At 40.0% G+C, this 15,994-nt stretch overlaps 2 protein-coding genes across 11 annotated transcripts; one reads left to right on the top strand and one right to left on the bottom strand.

Annotated features, from left to right (window-relative positions):
* Window positions 1-1,305: 1,305 nt before the first annotated feature.
* On the bottom strand, window positions 1,306-12,882 carry LOC103631824 (DDB1- and CUL4-associated factor 8). Of its 10 annotated transcripts, none has more exons than XM_035962898.1 (21): window positions 12,035-12,852; window positions 11,117-11,919; window positions 10,746-10,814; window positions 10,499-10,576; window positions 9,795-9,929; window positions 9,591-9,698; window positions 9,139-9,267; window positions 8,475-8,590; window positions 8,254-8,371; window positions 5,994-6,099; window positions 5,732-5,871; window positions 5,468-5,638; window positions 5,280-5,390; window positions 4,754-4,865; window positions 3,807-4,129; window positions 3,590-3,680; window positions 2,715-2,810; window positions 2,565-2,635; window positions 2,085-2,197; window positions 1,814-1,907; window positions 1,306-1,720 (listed from the first exon to the last, which is right to left on the bottom strand). In XM_035962898.1, exons 3-20 carry the CDS (start codon window positions 10,749-10,751, stop codon window positions 1,838-1,840), a joined length of 2,094 nt encoding a protein of 697 aa, XP_035818791.1. In that variant the 5' UTR covers window positions 10,752-10,814; window positions 11,117-11,919; window positions 12,035-12,852; the 3' UTR covers window positions 1,306-1,720; window positions 1,814-1,837. The 10 variants fall into 10 exon arrangements, with proteins under 10 accessions (XP_035818791.1, XP_035818794.1, XP_035818792.1 ...); XM_035962901.1 differs by having other exon boundaries at window positions 1,306-1,711; XM_035962899.1 differs by having other exon boundaries at window positions 11,117-11,388; window positions 12,519-12,837.
* Window positions 12,883-13,896: 1,014 nt separating this feature from the next.
* On the top strand, window positions 13,897-15,516 carry LOC103631823 (protein ALP1-like). Its single transcript, XM_008653575.4, has 2 exons — window positions 13,897-14,169; window positions 14,248-15,516. The coding sequence occupies exons 1-2, from the start codon at window positions 13,922-13,924 to the stop codon at window positions 15,287-15,289; spliced, it is 1,290 nt and encodes a 429-aa protein (XP_008651797.1). The 5' UTR covers window positions 13,897-13,921; the 3' UTR covers window positions 15,290-15,516.
* The last annotated feature ends 478 nt before the right edge of the window (window positions 15,517-15,994 follow it).

Raw genomic sequence — 15,994 nt, 5'->3', positions numbered from 1 at the left:
GATTGTAATCGCTCTCTCGCGTCATCTTTATATTCTCATCTTCTGGTGAACCGGAGGTATCATTGTGTTATTAAATGTCATTAATGTTAATTCTTATATGTGAATACAAATAAAAATATAAATTGTGTAGATCTGATCATTATCTTCCATTCTTTAATGTTCTTTCGCATTCTTATTTATATTTTATATTTGTATTTATACTTATATGCTGAGATGATGAAGGTATATCCTTCATGACTTTCGTCTGAAGATTATTATATCTAAAATAAAATAATGTTTCGAGGACGAATGTCTTTAACCATTAACAATTGTGTTGTCTTGTTCTTGATTTATAGTATTTGAGAACAAGTGACCAACACTCGGCTCCTACCGCTGATTGTTGGACTGCGCGGTGTTGGCTTTCGAACACTATTCCATAAGTATACGCTTCATCATTTATTAAAAGTCAAAGTAGAGTACAAAGGTTGAGATATTCCATCCCAAAGAATAGACATGCGGCCGAGTTAGGAAGTAAGAGTCAACGTGGTGACACATGCAGGCGCTCATTTGCATGGATACAAATTGTTCATGAGAATACGCAAGATCCTCTTTGTTGCACTCCGATAGTAAAGGCGTATGTCTACGAGGATTGGAGAGCTTCAGCTGTAGATATTGATTGAGCTTTTCCGGACTCAAGGTACTGGCACTACTAGCCCCGACATTAAATCTAAGTGGCAACTTTCGTAGTAAATTCGATTTTTATGTGACCAATACAATTGGCAGTTTTTCCTAGCGTCTGGTGACTCAAATTTGACATGACATGTCTACGCAAAGGTCATCTCCAGATGTCTCATTCATTGATTATTATCGTACGCCAAAAGGATATTCGTATACCTAATGTACGCAGGAAGAATAAAAGAAATACGCCTTACCTAAAACCAAAGAAAATACACAACCTAGAAAAAGTAATAGTGCTAATACAATAACACAGTTGCTATACCACATCCAGCAAGCCCGTTAGAGTTTATTCGGCTCGAGGTGGATTAAGGGTGATTGAAGAGGATTAAACCTCTCCTATAGGATTTAATCCTCTCTGATCCCCTCAATTCATCCTAACGGAACAAACCCTTTGGTCTTAATGTTAAACCATATGAATTGTATAGAATTGAGTAGTCGTTTTAAATCCATAACAAATCAAAATACATCTTAATTTCACCCAATCCATATAAAATTAAAATAAACAAACAAAGACTAAAGGTTTAAGAGAATTGGGTGGATTTAAATCCCTAGTAAATCAAAATCCCTCCCAATCTTCCAATCCCCATGTATTAGGAATCCGTATGTATTAGAAATAATTGAACAAGCCATACGGGAAGATATGCCCCAATCGTCAACCACAAACTAGCATGACCTGCCTGCGGCACGCAGAGACAATACCGCACATTTACATTTGTGATTTTCACTTACTGCAGAATTTCACCTATATCTACAATCTGTAAAGGGAATGAATCCACACTGCATTACACACGTATGAATCATTATACCACCCCAAACCACAACATAATTCCAATGTTTATTGACATCTCAAGTAATAGTTTCAGCACCAGCACACCTGCTTATCTATCCAGGTGTGTCTACACTCTATTCGTAGCAAGGCCTTGCGATTTCACTACTTCAAACATAGGCTGCTTGTAGCTTGGATGATATCATTCTTCCAACTATTACCCTTTTCCTGAAGAAGCTAAACAAAAGGTGTAATTGTGTTTAGCTCACCATAGCAAACCGATTCCTTTCATCCTTTGGATGCCCTGAAATTTTATGTCAATACAAGTACCTCAGCAACTCCAGCGATAGTAAATCAGCTCTGGTTACACTCGAAACTTTCTGAAAACTCTCGCATCCGAACTCGTTCCAAAAATTCAAAAGGCCTGCATATAGCATGTAGTATTTTCCAAATCAGAACTAAAAGATAATATAAACACACTGCAATTGGAAAAAAAAATTGGCAGAATTGTGTCAAACATTAATTTTGATAATTTGACTCAAGAACAGCAATCACGGTAAGGGTAAGGTATCAAGTGCGTAGTAAAGCTTGGATGTCTTACAGTACAATTTGACGCTTCCGACATAACGTCCGCTGGTTATTCTCTATGGCACTTAATACATCAAGTTCTGGTCCAGCAACCATAGATGTAGCATTTGCATCGGGTGTCCAAAGCTAATAACAAAATAAAAAGAGTGAGAACCATGATGTGCTTCACTAGAATAAGTGAACCTATTTTAGAGATAAAAATGTGGATCTTTTTTTAGAGAAAATATACTCCTCCATTCCAAATTATAGGTTGTTTTGGCTTTTATAGATACATAGCTTTTGCTATGCACTTAACTATACACTATATCTTCCAGTCAAAAAAAACTATACACTATATCTAGATACAAAAAACACTGTATCTAAAAAACAAAACGTCAAGGACATGTCACAACCATTGTTAGGCTGAGATGCAGGACCAGGGCAAACATGTCAGTGATACAGTTGTTGCATATATGAACATATTAGTCATTTAATGGAAACATAGATTGTATACCTTTATTGTGTTATCAATTCCGCTTGTTGCAACAGCACAATCGAAGGGATGAGACTGTATGCAGTTCACAACTATGGAAAATGTAAAACACATGAGAAGCAGTATTAAAAAGGTAACCGAAAAGGAAGTTGAGATATAGTTACCACTTACCAGCTCCATCCCCTGCAAGCATTTTAATAAGCCTTCCTGTTCTTTTCTCCCATATAAACCATCTACCATCATCACTTCCACTGGCAATGAACTCCCCTGTTGTGAGAGGAATAAAGCATATGAGTCAGAAACCACACAGACAAGCTCACCTTAGCCAATGAACTTTGAATCCAAATAGGTTGTTTCACGACAAGATTGGGCATTTCAATGTGTTAACAACACGCATGGACATTTATTATTTTTATTGACCCGAGCTATGTTTATTTCATGAATCTCATAAGGCAGAGTCGATGGAAGCAGTTATCCACAGAAAATTTTTGGTACTACTGTAAGTTCAGACTCTTGCAACACAATCCATCTTTTCACCCTCAAAACAACAGTACTTAACTAAAGGCTACTTCGTTCGTCCCAAAATAAGTGCTCATTCCGCACTTTAAGAAGTCAATCAGCAAGTCTTAAGATTGACTAAATATATACAAAAAAAGGTATTAATACTCATGGTACCAAATAGATATCGTTAGATTAATCACATCATATATTTTCATAGTAAACCTATTTAGAAATACAAATGTTAGTGCTATTTTCTACAAATCTAGTCAAAATTAAGATTAATTGACTCCTCGAAGTATGACCTGAGAACTTGTTTTGGGACAGAGACACTTAAGGCTTTGTTTGGATACTCGCATATTCACCTCAATCCACATGCATTGAGGTGGACTGGTGTGTAACTTAAACTAATTTACACCCCAATCCACCTAAATACATGTGGATTGAGGTGAATACGGGAGTATCCAAACAAGGCATAAATGAAAGGTTTCCGCTATATAAAATCCACAGATGAAAAAGATACAACAATTAGGCAAAAAAAGCCTAACCTTGCTCACCAAGAAAGCTGGCTTGTTTGATATCTGTTCCAACGTTGCAGTGTGCAACATATCTTTGTTTCATATCGATGGCAACATCTGACTGCATTGCACAATTTGTGAAAATCCATACAACAGCCTAACGGCATTAAATATGTGCATGTTACCGGTATCGGGGGGGGGGGGGGGGGGGGGGGGGGGGAATCTAAGAGTAAAGAGGGGGGGATACCTGAAAAGCAAAATCATCGTTTTGAGCGAACTCGATTGACCCATTCTCACCAGTGTGTTCATTGGTTTGATCCTCTCTTTGATGAAATCGGTAACTTAATCTGCCCCGTAAGATATCTTGATCATTCTCTCGGCTTTCATCACCAGATACTGATGTCTCATAGTCCAACTCCATTTCATCATCATAATCTGAATCTTCTCGCCCCTCCTCTGATGAACCACCAACATCAGGTCTAAATAATATCTCACTCAATGAGCGTAATTTTCCATGAGTATCAGCTTTGGAGTTCCCATTTTGATCCATTCTGTTCTTCTCAAGCTCAGCTGCTTGCACAAAAGAAATCCATTAAAATATAGAAGAGCAACATTTTAAAATTTTAATTCCTCAACTTCAACACCCAAGACATGAAAGTAGAAAGAATAATGAACAGATGAACAAAAATGCAAATGCATGTTCACAAGATGTAAACTCTAAGTTCATCTGTTTATCAGTGAACAGCCTAAATATATTCATGAAAACAGCTACCACATACTGAAGATTAATAAGCACAGTTCATTAGACAGGAGCAAAGCATCTTCTTGGCCATTTAGAATGCACATAATCCCCAAAATAATCAGCACAAAAGCTAAAGCTACATGCCCCCTCCATCCCAAAATAGTTGTCGCTCTCGTTTTTCAAGGAGTCAGCCATTTTTAACTTTTTAACTTCGACCACATACGTAAAAAACATTAATATTTATAGTACATAATTAGTATCATTAGATAGATATTTAGATATATTTTCATAATAAACATATTTGAAGATATAAATGTTGCTAATATTTTCTATACATCTAGTCAAACTTGAGAAAGTTTGATTGGCACGAATACCATAGTGACAACTATTTTGGGATGAAGAGAGCACACAACAAAATAAAGAGTTTATAATGTTATTGTGGATGTACTCACCTGAAGCAACGCGTTGCTTGAAATCATCCACCTGCTGGCTCAATTGACAATGAGGGGGAAGAAGCCTATTTGCTGCCTCTGCATACTCAGATGCCTCCTTCAGTCTTCCTAACTACACAAGGCATGCAAGTATTTATCAGATGGAAGGTTATTGTCATACTATTTTGGCAGCTCATTTAAATGAGGATTTGGACTCCATTAGCAAGTCCCAAAGTCAAAAATTCTAAAACTAACTATATTGAATACAGGACTAACAAAACCAAAAGCAGATGACATAATTAAACAAAAAGGACAGATTGTTCGGATAATTAAGGCCCCTAAACTAAGAGAATGTTTATGATTATATTTTCCTGAGAAGGAATAGGAAAACATAAAAACTAACAAATTTATCAAACATTTCATGCTATTGTGAAACTTAACATTCTAAAAGAACATACTCAAGGAAGGCTTGACCGATTCCATACAAATACAGAAGTACCAGAGTACCAGACTATTTGACAGGAAATCCATAGGTTGTTCTGCTTACCTGCAATAGTGCCTCAGCCATATGTAGGTGCGCTTGATATGATGTGGCATCAATCTTCCGCGCTCTATTACAATCCCGAATCGCCATGTAAACATCATTTTTCCACTTCCTCTGTAGGTCAAAATTCTATGATCCCTACTTTTAATGTGGAACAGAGCTCTCACAAATGATAAAGAAAGCAAACAAACCTTTAGGTACAATGCTGCTCGAGTACACAAAAACCCATGCCTCATGTCATCATCAATATCTGGTTCCGTTGATTCAAGAACTTCACTGCATGCTTCAATCCCGTGCATTAAGTTCTTGCCTATCTCCAGAGATCTTGTTGCAACTTGCATAAATTTCTTGCACATATCTACCTGAAACGGGCGCCGAGAAAGGCACAGTGTTTTAATGTGTCGCAGACCAAGATACGGATATGGTATGATATTGGGTGATGTCATTTTTCTCACCCTAGACAAATTTCTTGGAGCTGTATTTACTGAAGTCTTCTTTTCTTTTGCATGTTCTTTTGCTGGTACTTTGTGAAAAGGGGGTACAAATAATTGTTCCCGTACATAGTCTGCTGTGTATCTAACTGAACTCAGATTATCTGAACAGATAACATTATAAACATATTAGTATTGTATATCTGTCATTGAATAGGAACAGTGGCACATAGACTAAAAGTGTACAGTAGATGTGACAAAAAAACAGTGGGTTATGTCATAATACCTGGGTCAACATCAAACAGATAAACATGTTCACCACTGTAACTTAAAAGAACCTCCTTCCCATTTGGGCTGAATGCAACATGTGTAAGGTGCAAATATGTCTTCTTCTGATAACAAAGCAGGGGCAGAGAGTCAATGAGAAGAATACAACTATAGTTCAGGGTATAACAAATGTGAAACTAAAAACTCAGTGAAGTGGCGTGCTGTAAACAAGCATAAGCGAAAGGGCCTCTAGCCTAGTGGTCAAGGGCTTCCAAGTAGCACCTCCAAGTCGTGGGTTTGATCCCCCTCGGGGGGTGAATTTTCAGATTTGGTAAAAAAAAACCCTTGTTGTGCCCCATCCGCTCTCGGGTTACGATGTCCTGTGCGCCACCCTCCGGTTGGGCCGTTGCAGAGTGGACGATTGACGTCGGCCCATTAGTGATGAGGGGCCAGGGTTCGGAGATTTTCTCGGTCAGGACCATTATTTCAATCTTTTCTTAATATAATACCGGGAGGGCGGTCTTTCCCTCCCCGACCGAGTAAACAAGCATAAAAGCGCTAGAACTAGTATTTTAGTTCAAGGTATAACAAATGTGATACTAAAAACTCATTGAATTAGTATACTGTGAACAAACATAAAAGCACTAGAAAACTAATATTTTCTACTCCCTCATATCGAAATTGTAAGTCGTTCTGGTTTTTCTAAGTGCACCACTTTTGCTATGCTATGTATCCAAATATATATAGTGTGTTTAGATACATAGCAAAAGGTATGTAGCTAGAAAAGCCAAAACAACTTAGAATTTGGAACGGAGGGAGTTTAAAATAAGACAGTTAAAACCTAAGACTCATTGCCATTATGGCATGAAGTTGAACCCAGTTACCCAAATAGCATCCAAAGTTATGACATCATCAAAATAGCATCATTGTGTCTATCCAGTGGGTCCAGACGTCCAGCAGATGTTATTTTAGGAGTGTAATAACTTTGGATTGTATTTTGGCAATCATCACAGTATTTTAATGGTGTGGAGACAGTTTTACCATAATAAGGCTAACAGAAATTTTGAAACTGACCACAGCAATTTCCAAATGCTCTCTGGTTCAAGGGAGGAATCAGAATAAAATGTATCTTTACCATGTTTCCCTCTCACACGCAAGGTTTTAAAGTCGTCCGACTCATCGCGATTAGTCGCGATTAGTCGACCTTATCGCTAGTCTGAGCTCGATTAGGGTCTCCGACTCGACTAGAGCGACTAGGTAGCGATTAGTCGTCCTAGTCGCCGACTAATCGTGATTAGGCATCTGACTAGGGGTTATGGTCGACTAGTTATGCCTGTTTTGGGCCACTAATCCGACCTCTATTATGTGGGTCGGCCCACCATCTGTACACAACACAAACACTGTTTTGCCCTACGCCCCTGCCTATACCAATACAATATGCAATGTTGCGTGTGCGCTCTTCCCCAGCGCAGCCACCCCTTCTCCATCATCGCCGCCCTCCTCACTTGCCTCCATGTTGTGCTTTGGCGGCCCCCTGCTCGAGCAGCAGCTGCGCCCCTCCATCGCGCGCCGACTGTAGTCTGCAGAGGCCCCCTCCAGCGTGCTCCCATCCTCCTCTGTTGTCTGTTCAGCGGCTGAATAGGTGAGTAGGCGACCACTCCTCTGTTTAGAATTCAGAGACCGAGATGAGGACCTCTTCAGACGGCAATTGCTCTGATATTTTGGTTGTTCAGTTCTCTGCTCACTTAATGAGCAGTATTGTGCCTGCCTTGGCCTCCTCTTGAGTTGTGCTTCACTTGATTGTTGTGCCACTGCAGATGAGAATAGGAGGCGACGTAATAATGTTGAAGTCATCTTCCTAAAATTTGTGTTGTCCACTTGTCCTAGCCCCAGAACGATGGCAGTGGCACTGGTACAGTTCATGCAGTCCTGCAGTCCAGCTAGGCAGCTACAACTATATATATATTCATATATATATTGATACACACACACATATGGTCCTGTTATAGGTGGACGACTATAGGACGACTAGGACTCAACTAGGCTCGACTAATCGAGCAAATCGACGACTAATCGTGATTAGTCACCTTATCGGTGCTCAGGCGACTAGAGTCGACTAGCTGACTTTAAAACCTTGCTCACACGATAACCTTTTGTATCACATGCATATAGGATTTACAATTATTGACTTCACACAAGCAACACTACAATGGTTCCCAACTTTATCATAAGCAACTGAAACAACACAACATAACAATCAAATGCAAGAATGAACTCACACTGTTAGCAAGATGCAATGGGCAGAACATTTTAACGCACGGTGGCGGCTTCGTTTTGGTTTGGCACGAGCTCAATGGTGGAAGCATTCTCCTATCATACAGCCTAGCAAATGCATCACTGCATGAACATCATGTAGCAGAGAAGTGCTAGTCATTAGTCAGGTATAAAAACACAAAAGGCTTGTTATCTACTGACTGTTGATGACCAGAAGCTAGGTTACCTCCCACCGACAATGATTTGATGGGGACAAACAGAGCTAATGTCACAAGACTTCAGTGCCAATGGATGTTTGGGTAAATCGGCTAAAGACTTCTTTGCTCCGCACCGTAGATCAAGCTGCCAAAAATGTGTAGTGCAGAAAATAAAATCAAAACCACGTCCATAACTAGATCAGCTAATATTATTATCTAGCATTTATTTTCATTCTACAAGCAGACTTATCCATGCAATTCAAATAGAATCTAGAAGAAGAAAAATGTACTAATGGTACAAAACAATTAATAAGCAGGTGCATGAGAAACACAGAATACTGGACACAAAGCTACAACTGAATTGTCCAACAAATGAAGCATTATGAGTTCACTTTTTCTAGGAACAATAGATTCATCAGCAGAAAATGATGTCCAGATCCAGATACCTCAAGGAAGTTCTCAAAAAACTGAAGTAAATTACAAACATAACATTTCAAATAAAAAAACAAAATACCCCAAAGTATAATTCGGATTGCCGTTATTATATTTTGAAATATCTAAAACAAGGAGATGTTATTAAGAAAAAAATGAAGAGCATATGCTGGACAGACTAAAATGCCATGCTCCATATGAAGAATGCAGTGAAGAAGTGACAAGTAGAACATTGCAAGGAAAGGAGTGCAGAATGCTCACAAGCACATTGTGACATTCCTGATTAGCGGATCCTGCACGAGGACAGGAACTACACTCCCGAAAATCATGTTGTCTCAGAGTACCATCCTCGCTTGCACTCCACACTACGTTAGGATTGCCAAGTTCAACCTACATGTTGCAACAAACAAAAGTATCACTGAATGGACCATGCAGCGGCTCAAAAAAACGTAAGTGCATGGTGAGCAGAACACATCTCAAATGATAAGGCAGAAAATGCAACACATCAATGTCTAAACATGCAGATAAGGAGAACAAATTTAGAGCAGTGCAATATGTCAGGCTGTCAGCTGTTCACCTAAAGAGTAACTTCAAGTTCTCCAAAAGGCAGTTCATCCAGGACTTTTTCAGAATTTTGTCAAAATTAAATGCAAATTTTGTCATGCTCTAGAATTTCGAATACGAATTGACAGCCCATCAGCATGCTAACTTACAGCTAGTTTCTTGACCCTTTTTGAGTGACACTGGTAAACCATTGTTGGTTCCATAGAAATTTCTCTAGGCCTTCTGCCACTTAATCGAGACATATTGAAAACACGAACCTGGAAAAGAAATAGTAACGGAGTTGAAAAAGGCCCAATATAACAGGAAATACAATATTATTAAAAAGAAAAGAAAAATGTAGGAAGTAGGTGTACCTCTGCATCTCCTGCTCCAGAAACTACTACTTCATCACATGTTTCAGGGACAAACTTGGTGCAAAAGATATTTGCAGAATGGCCAGTGTCAATATCATGCACCAGCTCTCGATTATTATAATTCCAGAGGTTAATCTGCAGAACAAGTAGTCACCAATAGTCCAATACTAAACCATTTGTCCAGAACCTTTTCCTAGTTGAGGTCATGCATAAAATATTAAGGCAAGTCACATAGGAAATATCGAATGGCTACTGAAGCAACGTCTCTTTTCACAAGATGGTCTCATCCATAAAAAAATTCTTCTTGTTCCTTTGGTCCACAGCTTAAATCCAGATACCAAATGAAAATCAAGATAGCTTCTTATGTTTGTAAAAGCATACACACACACTAACAAGCCGCCTTTCAAAGACAAGATCAATGATATAATTAACCAAAATGGTGTGTCCTATAACATACAAAAGAAAAGACTACCATGCCCTACCTATATCAATAGATATTACCATTTAACTTATGACTTAGTTCTTCTGTAAGGGAAAACACCAAGGCATATTGATGCAAAAGACAAAAGAAGTTCATAAATCTCTCAAAGCAACTTCCAGGGACTATAATTCAGAAAGAGAAGTGAGATTTGAGAACCCAAATAAACCAAAATGATCATGAAAAAAATAATGTTTGCTAACCAATCTAGGCTTTAGAAACTTACTCTAGTGTCATCTGATCCTGATACAAGAAGCGAACCACTTGAGTTCCACGCGATAGCATTCACGCAACCAACATGACCCTGTTCAAAAACACAAAAGAAAGTACATCTGAAAAGCAAGCAAAGCAAAAGAAAAGAAACTTCAGCTTTTTACTCAACAGCCCACATAAATTCCAGCACGCCAACATAAGATTGCCAACATATATTAATGCACATGGTAAGACAATGAATGAAATTGTTACTTAGATACCTCCATCTCCTTTTCCAAAGCAAGCTTTTGCACTAGAGAAGAATGAAACTGTGCTTTTTTCTTAATGTCCTGCAGAGGATAAAATATTAGTTGCACTTACGTTATACTTTGGCTTAAACCATAACCAAGACATGCACAATTACAAAATGCAAGAGCAAAGAAGAACAGTACAAAAGATACAATTAACTAATTAAGTGTCTTGATAATTCAAGATATGCTCCCTCTGTTCTAGATTATAAGCCATCATGGCTTTTCAAGGTACATAAGTAAAAGGTATGTATATAGACATAGTGTATGTCTACATACATAGCAAAAGCTATGTATATAGAAAAGCCAGAACAACTTATAATTTGGAACGGAGAGAGTAATACCTAACCAAGTAATGCTGCAGGAAAGCAGTTGCTGAACTATATAAAATCAAATTCCAAGAAAGAAGAGCCATTTGTCGTGAATGCTTCAGTTGATGGTGATGCTGGACCAGACCTCTTTGCCTGGTAACTAAGCAAACAAGAATGTGGATAGTTGGGGCCTTGGGGGCATTGGTGTTCCTTTTCATTGCTCTTTCTAACACAAATGACATGTTTCATGTGGTGGATCAATTTCTTCAAGGCTTATATATGATGTTTGCTGCCTTCTTTTATTCCTGAATATAGTTTCATGAATAAATAAATAATTATTGAATCCAGAACGATGATATGTGTGATAGGCTATGGGTAGCACCAATTGAAGAAAAGCTTGTCCAACCGATAAGATGGTTTGGACATATCCAACGGAGACCTCCAGAGGTGCCAGTGCATAATGGGATCCTAAGGCACGGTAGCAATGAGAAGAGAGGAAGATGAAGACCGAAATTGACATAGGAAGAAAAAGCAAAAGGGGACTTGAAAGGATGGTCCATGCCCAAATATTTAGCCTTGTATAGAAATGCATGCAAAACAGATATCCATGTGCCCGAACCTTGATTATGGTTTCTATTGGGTTTTTAACTCTAGCCTACCCCAACTTGCTTGGGATAAAAGGCTTTGTTGTTGTTGTTGTTGTTGTTGTTGCTGCTGCCCATGTATTTATAACTGGTCCATAAGTCACCATACATATGTAAGTTGAGAAGAAAAGAGCTACTGCGAAGAGCATGCCACATATTAGGTGGTAAGGACCAGTATGCTGTATGCACACTCTGCACACAAAACATTAAGTACATTTTTGTGAGAAATAACATCACTCAATTAATCCATTTCTCCATTTACACACACACACATATAGTACAAAAGGCCATATCATTTCACCATTACCTAAAGACCTCACCACCACCAAGAATAGATCAATATGTGTTCTTTTGTATTGTTTCACTTTCACCTTGAACATTCAGCAGGTTGTTTCAGGTTTGCACCACATAAAGAGCAAGAATTCTGAAGTCAACTTGATACTGCACCATTTCAGAAGTGGCCCGATATTAATTAATTTCTAAAGACAGATACGGTATATAGCAAACCGCTATTCTAATCCAATTACTGGTATCAGGCTGCGCATCGAACAACAGCTGGTTCCTCCATGTCCACAAACCCTTCTGAGTTTCAACCTAATCAAAAGTAACGATCCGGAAATGCAACCCAGCACCCACTAACTCATCCAAAACCGCCCCCGCCAATCACTTTGAATCATCGATTCGCCGACACGAACCCTTACGAATCGACCAATTCGATCCAAAGCAAAGCATAAATGCCGCCTAAAGCGCTAGGAGAAATCCCAGGGGTTTGCTGCTCCACGGGGCCTTACGGGGGAGCCGTGGAGGCTGCGGGCGTCCAGGAGATCGGTGACGCTGCCGTCCGAAAAGGGCCACCGCATCTTCTCCGCCGTGTCCATCTCCAGCTAGCCCTCGCCGCTTCTCCCGCGTCCCCAGCCGCCAGGTTCCGCACGATCGCCGGGGGCTGGATGGGGGATGCTTCTGGAAATCTGGACACCGCCAGGTCCTTCGGGGGTCGATGGTCGGGGACGGAAGGGTTGAGGTCTGGGTTCCAGGAGCGAGAAGGCTGGAAGGGTTCCGGAGACAGAGAGAGGGCGCCCCCGGGTCGAAGTGGGGGAGTGGGGGGCAGCCGGTCGGAGACGCGTGGAGCCACTGCTGACCAAGGCGTGGGCTCCCAGGTGGGGCCTACAATCGTCCAAACGTGCAAGAACAAATTTAGGCCTGTTTGTTTAGACAGTAATACCCTTGTTTGTTTATTTGAGGTGAGAAAAGAAGTATGGCATATATTGTAATTTCTATTTACATAACCATAGGTAGTGGGTTTTTTGCCAAAATAATCTCAAATAAGCTACTCTTAGGAGATTATGAGATTATCATAATCTGGGCTTTAGATTATATAATCTGAACTCATAATCTATATGTTTGTTTACCTATTGGATTATTTGCGCTGGATTATATAATCTAAAGAGATTATAATCCGAAACAAACAGGGTCTTAGGCTGGTGTACTCTAAATATAGAGTTTCAAACAGTTTTCTACGCTCTTTAGGCTATCTCCAGCAGCGTCCCCTAAATTTCATCCCCTAAAGGAATATTCTCTGTCCTTTACAGCACACTTTAAAAGATTCTATCCTCTATATATTCTCAGTCTCCAGCAACGTCCTCTAAATTCGGTCCCCTATAGCCACAGTGTTAGGCTGTCTCCAGCAGCGTCCCCTAAATTTCGTCCCCTAAAGGAATATTCTCTGTCCTTTACAGAACACTCTAAAAGATTCTGTCCTCTATATATTCTCCGTCTCCAGCAGCGTCCTCTAAATTCCATCCCCTAAAGCTACAGTGTTAACAGATTCACATTTTCCATTTCTTTTTCATTTTTCTTTGTTTTGTTATCATTTGACACTATACAAATGATCCGAAAAAATTGTATTTATTAATTTTTAAAGCAATAAATTCGAAATATCAATAATAATTACATTGATTGTTTTGTTGTTGTGTAATTGTTGTGGGTAACGCGCCACATACTATAATATTGTTGCCAAAATAAGTTTTAAAATGGACAATCTTGCACCGTAAGCCAGTACTCTTCTTCGAGAAGCCATAGCCTTGCTTCCCTTGCACGACAAGCGCTTGTCTTCTATCCGAAGCGTACTTCCTCTATAAATACCAAGTGACCCTTCCATACTTCACTCAACCTTGCCTTTACAAACTCGACTACCATGAATCCCTACTTAGAAAACAATTTTCTTGTGCGCTTGATGGAAGAAATGGAAGAGGAAGAAGAAGAGTTGCAGTTGGCGAGGCACATGGTCAATAGGAGGCGACGTGCACGCAATGAGCGTCGTCATGGTGGTTCGATTCCAGGGCGTGTTAGGATTCATCGTGATCACATGAGCGGCGATGCAAGAATCCGAGCGGACTACTTTGGAGCCAACCCCGTGTACACGGATGCTCAATTTCGTAGGAGGTATTTACAATTAACACATTCTTTTTACCATGTACAAAACTCTACGACCCCTATTATGACACATGAATTCTATGGTAGGTTCCGCATGCGTCGCCATGTCTTTGAGCGCCTTGTTGATGCTGTGCAACAAGTGGATCCTTATTTTATTCAACGTCCAAATTGTGCGGGTGATATGGGTCTTTCTGCTCTACAGAAAGTTGTTGCTGCTGTTCGAATCCTTGCTTACGGTATTCCAGCTGATGCCGTTGACGAATACGTGCGTATTGGCGAATCTACTGCTCATGAGGCATTGAAACACTTTTGCACGGCCGTCCAAACCGCGTTTGCTCTGTACTATCTTCGTGCACCAAATGCAGAAGACATCGCACGCCTTCTCCAAGTTGGCGAGTCACGTGGGTTTCCTGGTATGCTTGGTAGTGTTGATTGCATGCATTGGGAGTGGCGTAACTGCCCAAGTTCATGGAAGGGGATGTTTACAGGGCGTGGTAAACATCCTACCATGATCTTGGAAGCTGTTGCGTCGTATGACCTGTGGATATGGCATGCATATTTTGGTCTGCCAGGTAGTTGCAACGACATAAATGTTCTTCATCGTTCAAACCTTTTCGAAAGGCATCTTAGCGGTGACACACCACCCGTTTCATTCACTGTGAATGGGCACACGTACAATATGGGATATTACCTAGCAGACGGGATTTACCCAGACTGGCCCGCATTTGTGAAGACAATCCGTAACCCCTACGACGTTAGAACCCAACACTTTGCAACAATTCAAGAGTCTGCTCGAAAAGATATAGAACGAGCTTTCGGTGTACTCCAGAAGAGATGGGGTGTGGTCCGTGGACCTGCATACGGTTGGAGTCCTGAACACATTGGGGACATCATGAAAACATGCATAATATTGCACAACATGATAGTAGAAGACGAAGGTCCATTGTCTTTGAACACAACCTTTGAAAACATCGGAGTGCTGGCAGACACAACTCAAGGTTCAATGGAAGAGCGCAACGACTTCGTCAATCAAAGGTACAACCAACTGAAAGACCGCAACAAATATACTCAGCTTCAGGTTGATCTGATACACCATCACTGGGCGCGCCATGGATCCGGAGTTGCATAGGACGCAATGAAACAAGTTGTGTCATGGCTGTTCTTAAATCTACTGTCGAACTGTCTTAGTTTACTTGTCATTGTTCTACTGTCTGTGTCAGTGTCATGTCTGTTCTACTTCATGTGTCAAGTGTGTGTAATGTGTGTCTGAGTGTCCTAGTGTAGTAGTGTCATGTCTGTTCTACTTGATGCTGCTGTTTCAAATAAATAAGAACGAGTACTACTGTCATGCAACCACATGTGTGTACAAATGCTACACAAAAACTACACCAAGCTCACACTTCATGAAACCAAATAGTTCAACACATATAGTAAAACATTCAGGTACCAAACATGACAAATAGTTCAAAACAAAAACTTGAAAACAAATAGTTCAAAGACGACCTAAAAAATCTGGTACAAACCAGATTACGAACTCACGACAGCAAGCTCACAGTACCAAGTCCGATTACGCCTCAATTCATAAACGAGAAACAAACATATTAAGTAAGGAACCTTCACTGCCCAGATGAAGTAGACCCAGTAACCCTTGCCAGAATCTCTTGTTGCTTGGCTTCATAGTACTGCCGGAGGAGAGGGTTACATTTGCTCAAATCCATGCTTAAGATCATTATCTCCTCTTCCTTGTCCTCCTTTAGTTTCTGCCTTTCAAGCCTTAATTTCTCTAGGTTTAACTTCTTCTTTTCAAGGAGCAATTTCTGCCTCTCATTTCTGT

Source organism: Zea mays, chromosome 1 (assembly GCF_902167145.1).
Source record: "Zea mays cultivar B73 chromosome 1, Zm-B73-REFERENCE-NAM-5.0, whole genome shotgun sequence".
NCBI lineage: Eukaryota > Viridiplantae > Streptophyta > Magnoliopsida > Poales > Poaceae > Zea > Zea mays.
This window is presented reverse-complemented; position numbering and strand designations above follow the sequence as displayed.